This window comes from Callospermophilus lateralis, chromosome 12 (assembly GCF_048772815.1).
Source record: "Callospermophilus lateralis isolate mCalLat2 chromosome 12, mCalLat2.hap1, whole genome shotgun sequence".
Classification (NCBI taxonomy): domain Eukaryota; kingdom Metazoa; phylum Chordata; class Mammalia; order Rodentia; family Sciuridae; genus Callospermophilus; species Callospermophilus lateralis.
In genome coordinates, this window is record NC_135316.1 from 65,752,607 (window position 1) to 65,765,356 (window position 12,750).

At 31.5% G+C, this 12,750-nt stretch overlaps 1 protein-coding gene across 3 annotated transcripts in view; it reads left to right on the plus strand.

Moving 5' to 3' along the window:
* Positions 1–12,750, plus strand: part of Naa16 (N-alpha-acetyltransferase 16, NatA auxiliary subunit) — a 58,293-nt gene that overhangs the window by 15,415 nt on the left and 30,128 nt on the right. For all 3 annotated transcript variants that reach the window (XR_013092855.1, XM_076871922.1, XM_076871924.1), the window contains exons 6-8: positions 3,193–3,346; positions 5,753–5,872; positions 9,117–9,212. Coding sequence is in view for 2 of the 3 variants with exons in the window: in XM_076871922.1 (XP_076728037.1) it covers positions 3,193–3,346; positions 5,753–5,872; positions 9,117–9,212 (370 nt within the window). In the remaining variant the exon portion in view is untranslated. The remainder of the gene's footprint in view (positions 1–3,192; positions 3,347–5,752; positions 5,873–9,116; positions 9,213–12,750) is intronic.

Here is a 12,750-nt window from a genome sequence, read left to right on the forward strand (position 1 = left end):
TTAATGCTATTTAAGAGAACATGGAATATGACTAGGTCAAGTTAAAATGCTACAAAGCTCAGTGTTGTTATTGAGCCTTTGATTAATTTCCAGAGTTGTGAAAAAAATGGATTCAAACAGGTTTTTCCAGTTCTTTGTATTGCTCTTATGGAGGAGTGAAGTTTTGGAGGTCTAAACTCTTACCATTTTTTTTTTTTTAGCATTTATTTTTTAGTTGTAGGTGGACATAATATCTTTATTTTATTTTTATGTAGTGCTGAGGATCGAACCCAGTGGCTCACACATGTCAGGCGAGCACTCTACCTCTGAGCCACAACCCCAGCCCTAAACTCTTATGTTTTTGTTGATGTCATTCTCTTTATATTTTCTTGAAGAAAACTTTTACTTTTAGCAAATTACTCTAAAGGTAAGGGGTGTGTGTGTGTGTGTGTGTGTGTGTGTGTGTGTGTGTGTTTGGAATGATATCCAAGCTAATTTTATCTGCTAGAATCATTTTTATCTTTTACTAAGTAATTCTCAGTATAGAGCCCATGTATAGTCCTTTATATTTCCATTCCTATTTTCAGTATTATTTTCCAGTTTTTGTTGTGCTAGATAGATTAGGATATAGCCCTCTTTTATCACCTTACCATCTCTTCACTATTCTCATGTAATTATTTGTGTAGTTATATGAATATTTTGGTTCTTTAAGTAGTTATCTTTAATCAATTAGGGAATATATTTACACCTCTGACTGATCCCTGCAACTATTTGCAGTATCTCTTTGTTCTCCACATTGTAACTTGAGGATACTGAGGCATGTATCCTTCATTTGTGCTTCTTGCCTGTCTCCTAACTTCTGTTGTCTCTGATCTACTTTAAAAAACATTTTTTTTAGTTGTTGATAGACTTTGATTTTATTTATTTTATACATGGTGCTAAGAACTGAACCCAATGCCTCACACATCCTAGGCAACTACTCTATCACTAAGCTACAGCCCCAGTCTTTGATAACATTTAATATCTGTTTTGTAACAATAAATTTTTATACTCTTTGTCTATAGGTTGATTTTTTAAAAATCTTTTTATAAGTCTTGACTTCACAAGAATTTGCAAAAATAGTACAGAGTTATCTTTTATCCAATTATCCCTAAAGATAATTATTATATAACTATAGCACATTGTCAAATGATAACCATAGCAAATTATAAATTTATGTCATTTTTGGAGACTCAGGATTTTTCCCAGCGTTATATGAGGATTCCAGTTTGTTTATATCCCCAAGATTTTATTGTTCAATTTTTGATGAAGGCATTTTAGCATGTAGTACTGTCTTTGTTTTAATTTACATTTCTCTGTTGACTAATGATATTGCATAGTTTTATTCATGATCTTATTTGCCAGTTGTATTTTTTTGAGGTGTCAAATCACATTTTTTGTTTGTTTTTTAAAAAATTGGGTTGTTTGTTTAATAGTTGACGTGTATGAATTTTTACATATTCTGAATACGGTTTCCTCATCAAATACATCATTAGCAAATATTTTCTTCTGGTCTGTAACTTTTTCTTTCATTATATTAATAATGCTTTTTATAAAGGAAAAGTCTTAAATTTTGATAAAGCCCCAGTGTTTTCTTTTATACATGTGTTCAGAAAGATTTTCTCCAGTTCTTCTAAAATTCTTTGTAGCACTCACATTTAGGTCTCTGATCCATTTTTAATCAATTAATTAATTAATTAATTTTGGTTGTAAATGGACACAGTATTTTATTGTTTTTATGTGGTGTTGAGGATCGAACACATGCTAGGCAAGTGCTCCACCATACCTCTGATCCATTTTGAGTTTTTCTGTATATGGATATTTAATACTCCCAACATTCTTTCTTTCTTTCTTTTTTTAAAATTTTTTTTTTCTTTTTTCGGTACCGGGGATTAAATTTGGATACTTGGCACTGAGCCACATCAACCTTATTTTTTGTATTTTATTCAGAGACAGGGTCTCACTGAGTTGCTTAGTACCTCGCTTTTGCTGAGTCTGGCTTTGAATTCGAGATCCTCCTGCCTCAGCCTCCCAAGCTGCTGGGATTACAGGCATTCACCACTGTGCCTGGCCCTTTTTAAAAAAATATTTTTAGGGCTGAGGTTATAGCTCAGTGATAAGTGATTGCCTAGCATGTGTGAAGCACTGGCTTCTTTTCTCAGCACCACATATAAATAAATAAAATACAGGTCCATGGACAACTAAGAGAATATAAAAAAAATTAAAATAATATTTTTAGTTATAGATGGACAGTACCTTTATTTTATTTATTTATTTATATGTGGTGCTGAGGATCAAACTCACTGTCTCACACATGCTAGGCAGTTGCTCCACCACTGAGCTATAAATCCAGCCCCAAATTATTTAAACATTACCTGTTCCCCATTACATTGCCTTGGGGAAAATTAGTGGACTGAAATAAAAGAGTTTATTTCTGGATCTTGATATGTATGTCTGTCTTTATACCAGTGCCACACTGTCTTTATTACTGTAAGTTATAGTAAGTTTGATATTTGAAACACTTGTCCTTTTGACTTTTTTCTTTTTTACTGAGATTATTTGGCACAATTTAAAATGTGCTTTGCATTTTGTTATGAATTTCAGGATCAACTTGTCAATATCTGTGAAAAAGCTTCCTGAGATTTTGATGGAGATTGCATTAAATTTATAGATGAATTTTGGGGAGAGTTGCCATCCTGACAATATTGAGTGTTCTGATTCATGAGCATGGAATAGAATGTGTCTCCATTTTTTAGATCTTTAATTTTTCTTGACACATTTTATAGTTTTTAGTATTTAAACTATGTTTCTTATATTTATTTCTAAATACTTTGTTCTTTTTGATGCTACTGTGGATTAAATTGTTTTATTGGGTTTTCATTGACTCTACTAAACTCCTTCATTGGTTCTAGTAATTTTTTTGGTAGATTCCTTAGGATTTGAGCCATTTTTATACTTGAGTATAGGATTTGCTGACCACTTGACCATAGACAGACATCACATGCCTTTATTTGTTTTGAAGACTGTATTAATTATCTATGCACTTAATCACTCTTTATTTGTAACTGCTATAAATCTGTAGAAAAGATTCTGAGGAAATAATTTTATAAAAGATCTTGTAATTACTTCATGTAATTGTACAAATTAAGATAATTTGGCCATTTTTTTTTTTAGGTCCCTCCCAACAAAGTAGACTATGAGTATAGTGAACTGATACTATATCAGAATCAAGTGATGAGAGAGGCAGATCTATTTCAGGAATCTTTGGAACATATAGAAACATATGAGAAACAAATATGTGATAAACTTTTAGTGGAAGAAATTAAGGGTGAGTCAAATTTTTAAATTTTTCTTAATGGCCTCAATTAAAGAAAGGAATAAAAATGTATATTTTATTCTGTCCTACACTTAAATAACACTTCCTATGTATTAGGTAATATTCTAAACATTTTATTATTAAGTCATTATTAAATAATTTAATCCTCATATCAGCCATATGATGTCATTGTTGATAGATTTTAGAGATAAGGGGATTAATGAACATGACTCCTTTTAACTACTATACTCTGCTCCTACTTGCTAATGTATAGCCCTTGAATCATTTAGTTTTATTGTGATTAGTATTAGTGCCAATATAACTATTGAAAAAATGTTATTTAAATGACATGCTCAAATCACAGTGCTTGATAATGTGGGTAGTGTTGAATTTGGGTCTAGATTTCATTTTCTTAAGCAGAATGTTATACTGCCTTCATATCAAATATGTATATCCGTATATAGTAGAATACACTGAGGAAAATAAATGATGATACTGGGATTATCACTAAAGTATTATTTTCATTATAGACTGATTATGAAAGCAGGATCCCTATAAATAGTTTTAACGTTCATCAGTGGAGGGTCTAACAAAGGTTTTCAGAAGCTTTGTTACCTGTTCCTCAGCAGTACTGTATTAAATAGAATGTCCAACTAAATTTCATAAAGTTGTAGCACCTCTAAAACCTGCTAAGAACAATAGCTAATAGCTCATACTTTTTTTTTTCTCTTTCTGTGTTTCATAGTATGGTATTAATTAAACTACTTTATTTTCTTTAATATTTTAGCATATTTGTGATGGGTATTATTTATTTTTCCCATTTTATAGTTGAGGAAACTGAGGCTTTGAGAGGTTGAGGACTTGCCTGAAGTTACCCAGCCTTTAAGTGGTAGAATTAGTTTCCAAACACATCACCACATCTTTCTGACTCCAGAGCCCTTACTTAAAAAAAAAAAAAAAGAAAGAAAGTTGACTTTTTTGGTGTTGGGTTTACTCACCCAACATCATGAAAATGAATAGATCTTATTTTTCAAAACAGTTTTAGATTTATAGCAAGATTGAACTGATGGTATTGAGGATTCCCATCTATCCCCTGTCCCTACAGAACTCAGCCTCTCCCATTCACTTTGTATGGGTTATGACAAATATATAATGACACATATCCACTGTTATGGTATCATACAGAGTGCTTTCATTGCCCTAAAATTCCTTTGTGTTCACCTGTTCATCTCTTCTCCCCCAACCCTTGGAAACCGCTGATCTTTTTACTTATCCATAGTTTTTGCTTTATTATATGGTTTGAATCATACAGTATGTAGCCTTTCTAGATTGGTTTCTTTGATTTAGTTATATTCATTTAAAAGTTTTCCACGTTTTCCCCATATGTATATATTATATTAGTTCATGACCCCTTATTTTTAAATGGTGTATTCTTCTCTTGTTAATATTATAGCACGTGACTATAGTTTTTATTGTGATTAATACCATTATTGTTGATAGTACTATTTTTCAGACTCTTGGTAAAACATGGATAAATAATTAAATATTATGATCTCTTTCTTATTCCATTATCTGCAGTTGATGGGAGCAAAGAAAAAAAAGACATTTATTTTTCTGATATGTTTTTGCTATGTCATGATTAAATCTCAGCATTCACAGGTTGCTGTTCTTTCTCTCTCCTATAACATCAATAGGGAATGTATAAAAAGTAAATATGATATGGTGAGATCATTTATAGTTTTAAAACTTCTGCAAATTGTTGCATAACTACATTCATCCATATATTAGGGTAATTAGGGGGCCGATAATCTGGAATATATAGCTAGTTTTCTATATGACTTACACAGGCAGGTTATGGTATTAATTTTTATTTTTCAGTGTTGTTTGAAATTGATTGGGAATGAAAACTGTTGGGGACAGGAATCTGAGGTGTATTCATTTTTAAGAATCTTTCTTTCATCTTGGATTAGGTGTGCTTTGCATTTCCCAAATCCACATCTAATTTTTGTGACTTAGTAAAAAGATTTGAACCTTAGAGGTGACTTGCATATGGACTTGGCTTATGTGGTTTGTTGCTATGAAGTGTGTAGTGTTATAATTTTACTAAATTAACATTTCCAATTTTAGTGACCTAGAAAGGAAACTAAGAATTGAATGGAGAATTGTTTAATATATGAACTGAGCAGGAAAGATACATTTAAATCTTGCATTGTGAAGGTAGACATATTTCATGAGAATTATTTGCCAACCTAATTTTGCTGTTAGAGGATCTTTATTTAAAGCACATATAAAAACGTATGTGATGCAAAGATTTTTTTTTTAACTAAATCTATTCACTAATAGTGAATGCTTAGAAAATGGCATCAGAAAAGTTTAAACATTAAAGTTTAAGTAAAATGAATGTGACTTTAATTTTAGGGGAAATTCTGTTGAAATTGGGAAGATTAAAAGATGCTAGTGAAGTATTCAAAAACTTGATCGACCGGAATGCTGAAAACTGGTATTATTATGAAGGTTTGGAAAAAGCTCTTCAACCTAGTATGTAATGATTTTTCTCTTCTACCATTTCTTAATTAGTGTTTGAAGTATAAGATGTAAAGGACAAATTATTTCAACATCAGCATTGTTTTTCCATTTGTTAAAATTATAGGTTAAATGTGGAGGTAAAAACTAACTCGAATATTTACACTTAAATGATAATGCTTATAGATAATTTTAGGTTCCCTTTAAAATCTTACTAATTAGGGTTGGGGTTGTGGCTCAGTAGCAAAGTGCTTGCCTCGCACATATGAGGCACTGGGCTTGATCCACAGCACCACATAAAAAAAATAAAATAAAGATATTGGGTCCATATATAACTAAAAATATCTTTTAAAAATCTTATTAATTAATACTAACTAGATGGATGGAAAAGAAAATGGGTATTCTCTTTCTGGGAAAAGTCATAATTACTTAATACTTCAAAATCATTAGAGTTTTGTTACCCTCCACTTTTAAATTTGAGAAGTGGGCCAAAGAAATCTTGCTGAGAGTATGAAATGTATTTTCCTAGCTGAGTGCAGTGGTACATGCCTGCAATCCCAGTGACTCTGGAGACTGAAGCAGGAGGTTCACAAGTTTGATGTTAGCTTCAGCAGCTTAGCCCCTGTATCAACATAAAAAGGCTGGAAATGTAGGGCAGTATTAAAACTTTCCTGGGTTCAATCACCAGTACCGTGCCCGCCCAATAAAGGTTATTAGGTAATTTTTTTAAAAAAGTAGTTGTCATATTTATTCCTAATCTAGAGAATAATAAGCCATATTTTAAAGAATTTTTATTCTCAACTATTCCTGATATAATAAGTCTTATAAATGTAGTTAAATTAAGACAATGAGACCATTTGAATTTCAAGGACACAATACCTTTATTTTATTTATTTATTTTTATGTGGTGCTGAGGATCGAAACCAAGGCCTCTCACATGCTAGGTGAGCGCTGTACCGCTGAGCCACAACTTCAGCCCCAGCAATTCCTATTTCTAAAATTATATTTGCTTATAGATAAATACATGTCTGAAATAATTATGAAACTTTATTTCCTTTAATAGTTGTCTTTAGAGAAGTTGCTAGAATTGAAATATTATTAGATCCATAATCTGGAAAAAAAAACAAGGTAAAAATTATGTCTGAAGGTTAGAAATATGAAATTCCTGTCGTTTTTCTTTTAACTACTAGTTCCTGACACTGTAATTAATGGAAAAATATTTAAATGCAGTAAAATAAATGCACATGTTTCTATATCAAGATCTTTGGTTACTATAAAATGTATTGATTACAAAACTGATTGCACTATGGCAAGGTCTGGAGCTCCAACTTGTGACTTCAAATAGGGCATTGAAATGGTCTCATTGTCTTTTTTTTTTTTTTTTTTTAATATTTATTTCTTTAGTTTTTAGGTGGATACAGTATCTTTATTTCACATTTATGTGGTGCTGAGAATTGAACCCAGTGCCTCATGGCACGCTAGGCGAGCGCACTACCACTTGAGCCACATCCCCAGCCCAAATATGTCTTAGCTAAACTTTTTTTTTTTTCTTTTTGTGGTGGTGCTGGGAATTGAACCCAGGGTCTTGTGCATGCTGGGCAAGCACTCTACCAACTGAGCTACATCCTTAGCCTCATCGTCTTAATTTAACTACTTTTATAAGACTTGTTTTATCAGGAATAGTGGAGAAATTTTTTTTTAAAATACAGCTTATTATTCTCTAAATTAGGAATAACTATAACTACTTTTAAAAAATACCCAATAACCTTTATTGTGAGTTTTAGTATGAGGATCCTTAATATTTTGTGAAATCTCAAAATTGTTAATAGAACGTGAAAAATTAGTTTTCAGTTATTCTACTTTTAAAAATTCAACCATAATGGAGCTCCAAACAAATTACTGAGGGAAGGAATGAGTCTACACAAAGTCAAATATTATCTCTCAAAGTGAGGTGTTTTTCTTTGTCTTTTTTAAAAATTTGAACTCATGGGCACTGGACCACTGAGCCACATCCCCATCCCTATTTTGTATTTTATTTAGAGACAGGGTCTCACTGAGTTGCTTAGCACCTCACTTTTGCTGGGACTGGTTTTGAACTTGAGATCCTCCTGCCTCAGCCTCCTGAGCTTTTGGGATTACAGGCATGTGGCACCATGACCGGCAAGATGTTTTTCTTGATATTTAACACTGCCTTTACTGTGAAGATAATTATTTGCTAGCACAAGGTTTATTCTTAGATTTCTGTGGTCTGGATTAAAATCTTAGGTTTAAAAGAGGTTTGTTTGCTTTTTCTTAAGATTCTGTAAGTTGTCTTATTGCTTGTATAAAATAATCTCCCTTTGTAAATTATGCAAGGTATTGTTTTAAGATAATGACAGATACTTAGGTTTTACTCTGGATATTGCTGTTGCACAATAATACATAGTTGACATAGATCTTCTATGTGGTACTATAAAATTAGATGATTCTTTGGAGGGAATACAGTTTCTCTAAGAAGTATGTTTTATATCAGGGAGAAATAGTTGCCACTTTTCTGGATAATGGGTTCTTTATAATGGAGTTTCATTGAAGATTTTAAGTGTCAAAGCAACCGTGGAAATTTACTCATCTTTTAAACTATAAACATTCATGACTATGATCCTAAAAATTTTGTTTTTTTAAGCCTAATCAAACTAGTTGTTAGTTACTTTTAGGGAGATGTATTTAGTCTTCATAGGTTTAGAGTGTTTGCCTAAGATATGTTTTAAAGGATGTGTTATAAAAGCTTTCTTTTTTTTTAAAGAGAGAGAGAATTTTTTAATATTTATATTTTAGTTTTCGGTGGACACAACATATTTATTTTATTTTTATGTGGTGCTGAGGATCGAACCCAGCGCCCCGCGCATACCAGGCGAGTGCGTTACTGCTTGAGCCATATCCCTAGCCCTAAAAGCTTTCTTTTTATGGATTAGATGCTAAGGAATATAAGAATAGTACAACTTATCTTTGTATGATTTGAATGTATGCAATTTGAAGTAGATGTAGGCTAATCTGTTGTGATGAAACAAGTGTTGGTTTTCTCCAGAGATTGGGTTTAAAATGGTGATTTACTGATTATAGTGTTTCAGCACCAAAGAGTTTTAAATATCATTCTTGACAAAATTGAGAGCAGGTGTAATATTGATAACACACTTGTATAACATTATTTAAAAAGTTTGTTAGGTATTTTATTGTAGGTAAGAATTATGTTGAAATAAATCTCATACATATTTACTTATAGGCACTTGGGAAGAAAGGCTTCAGATTTATGAAGAAATTAGTAAACAACACCCCAGAGCAATATCACCTAGAAGATTACCTTTGAATCTCATCCCAGGTAATATTAGGATATCTTTTGTAACATTAATAATTATTTGTCAAAAATACTCAACACCATTCATTTTTTAAAAACCTTTTTTCTGATATACAATTTATGTCTGTACCAATCTCATGAATGGGAATAATCAGTTATGAATTTTATTATGCATATGTTAATAAGAATGCTATACTTCAGTGTGTAGCTACATGTTTTAAGTATCTGAAGTTATCTCTACAAAACTGTTTTTTTTTTAAACCTTTATTTTATTTATTTATTTTTAGGTGGTGCTGAGGCTTGAACCCAGTGCCTCGCACATGCTAGGTGTGTGCTCTACTGCTGAGCCACAACTCCAGCCCCCCAAACTGTTTTTCTTATGTGACTTAATAAAACACCATGAAATTCTCTAGAATTGATGACAGATTATGTGATATTATGGTTTAACTGGTAAAATTTTGAAGTTTTCTAATAAGCATATATTCAAAGAAAGAATTGTAAGCTCTTTGTGCCCATCAGTGTTTATGAGAATATCACCGTTCTTTTGAAGATTTCTCTTTTCAGAGTTAACCATTTTCCTGAATTTTGCTTATTACCATGACTTTGAAAATTGTCATGTTATTTATAGGGTTCCATGTATTTTATATCCTTAAAAACAAGAATGTTGTACTTTATGTGAATTGATTTCTCATTTTATGTGAGTTGGAGTACTAAGGTATGTAGTCTATGACTTGCTTTTATCACACAATAGTATATATTCAGGATCTTGAACAGAAATAATTGCATGTAGTTGAGCTTGCATTTACTTTTGGGCTGTTTGGGAGGTAGAGGATATATTAGCTCATCTTTGATGATTTTATTTAATGGATTGTGCTTTTGTTAAAGTCTTTGTTTTTATATAAGCACTTTAGTTAGAGTGGAGACTTTTGGCTTTTTGATTTTTGGTGCAAATCAAACTCTAGAAAGATAATACAACTTTAAAAAAATCACTGTTTTGGGGTGCTGGTAGTTGGTAGAGTATATTTTCTAATGAATTATCATTTATAGTAGATTGATTTGTTTAATTGGGTTATAATTTTATTTTTATCAAAAGATTCATGAAAATTAATTTTTTTGTCTACTCAATTGGAAAGTATCTAAAATACCTCTTAGAAACATATTGAATTAGATAGGAAATAGGACTTATTAAAAAAAATCATTTTCCACTAGTGCATTTTCACAGATGATGAATAGTACTCATATTGTCCCCCTTTTTGTATTTTGGTTTTGTAGAATACTGAAAGCAGATTTTCCTAGGAACGTTGAGTCTAAGTGGGTAAAGTTGGTAGCCCTGGGGAGGTTACTAATGTGCTGGGATATTCTTCAGTTTAAGTTTGGGCAACTCTGAATCAAACTCAGCAGTCAGGTTTCTGTAGGACTGTTCCGAACTTTTAAGTACATTCATGTGAATTTCTGAGATGGGAATATACTATGCAGATAGAAGCATTTTCTTAAATTTTTTCATGGAAGTTGCTTAGGCTCACATTTCTATATCTTGTCCTTCTATTCCCTTTCCTCTACCTTTTTAAAAAATAACTTTTTGAAATATGATTCAGATGCCACACAATTTACCTTTTCAAAATGTAACATTGTTTTTGTGTATTCATAAGATGGTATAATCATCATCACTATGTGGTTTCAGAAGTTTTCATCACAGCAAAAGAAGCCACTTACCCATTAAAAATTATAGTCATCCCCCCTCACTCTCTGGCAATAACTAATGTACTTTCTGGTACCTGTGGATTTTTCTGTTTTTGACATTCCATGTAAATGGAATCATACCATATGGCCTTTTGAATCTGGCTTCTCCTGTTATTATTCTTAATATTCTTTTAGTCAGGAACTTTAAAATACATTCATGTGCCTCTTAAGAAAAAAAAAACCCTTTATTTAGCTCTAAGTTTACAAGGAAGACTTCTTTGTTTTATTTTCCTATTTGAAACATGGGGCTTCAAATTTACACTGCGAAGATTTATTTCCACTTCAGAGAATTTGTTAAAAGCTCTCAGTAAATGGCAGTACATTGTAGGAAATATATTTTTATTCAAAGATCCTAGAACCAACTATTAATTATAAAGTGCTGTTTAGGTTAAAGTGAAACCACTGTTGACACTCTTGAGACATTTTTTCTTTGAAATATTAGAAGTATATTTTATAAGATTTAGGGTTTAGTTAAGAGAAATGATGGCATCACTTTCAGCATGAATATCACTATGAGGTTCTGAAAATATACATATTTACAAAGCTGTGGTAAATCTACATATATGTATATAAATAGATATATAGATGTAGGTATAATTATGCAAATGTATAATTATATCTGCCCAAACTGGGTATTTCGTGAATTTTTTTTGCCCATTTAACAATTTTTTTTCAGTTTTTAAAAAATTTGTTTTAATTAGTTACACATGACAGTAGTAATATTTTTATGTATAGTAATAAAGGCATTTTGACATTATCAAAGGCAGCAAGAAGCAGTAAGTTTTTTTTCAAAAACATTTGGAACTTGAGAACACAAGATTGTTTTTGTTTGTTTGTTTGTTTGTTTGTTTGTTTTTTGAGATTGGCTCTAGTTTTGTTGCCTAGACTGGACTCGATCTCCTAGGTTTAGTGATTATCTCATATCAGCTTCTCTAGCTGGAACTATAGGTGCATACCACCATGCCTGGTTAAGGTGAAAGTTTTGATTAGGGCTTTCCGCAGTAAACATAGCAGAAATCCTGGGAAATTATTCTATACTTGCCAGTATTAAATTCTGTGAAAATAATGTAGGGATAAAGCCACTTTTCAAAATAGCTAGTTTAATTCATCATGTTCTATTATTCTTCAGTGACTGAGGGGTAGAGAGAGGGAAGGTAATGATCCAGAGTTTGAAACATAGAATATTCATTAAATTTTGCTCCATTGTTTAGAAATAAATTTCCAGTGAATCACACAGCCTGATCTTGCTGTCTGTGCTAACTATTTGGGCAATGGTTTTGGGGGCATCAATTTTTATGTGGGTCTATGCTACAAATCTAGAGAATTAAACATAGTACCTGTGCAGTCAAATAAACTGTTGTGTGAAATGTAATGATATACAGGCATGTAATGGTTAATGATCTGTTCTCCCTAAAGTAAAACTAAGGAGGTACTAAAGAATTATTACAGAATAACTAGGAAGAAAGGAGATAATTTGTTTTAGGGGAAAGCTTTTTTTTTTTTTTTTTTTTTTTTTTTTTTTTTTTTGTACAAAAAGAAAAAAAAAGACATTTTGCAGAAAAGAAACTGAAGATTTTAGTGAACAAATTATTTGTTCATAATACACAAAATAAGGAGAGAAAAACATTCTTCTAAGCGATAGCATTTCGTACTATTTGTCATAATATTAACTTTGTCTTTGTACCAGAGGAGGTGTTGGAAGGATTTGATCTCTGAAACTACTCTTGGTTTTTAAGAAAGTAATGATGTAGATTTAGCTTAGGGCAAATGTTTGTATTTTCTTGATGTTTTGTGGTCTTTAAAAGACTAGTATTTTGTGAAT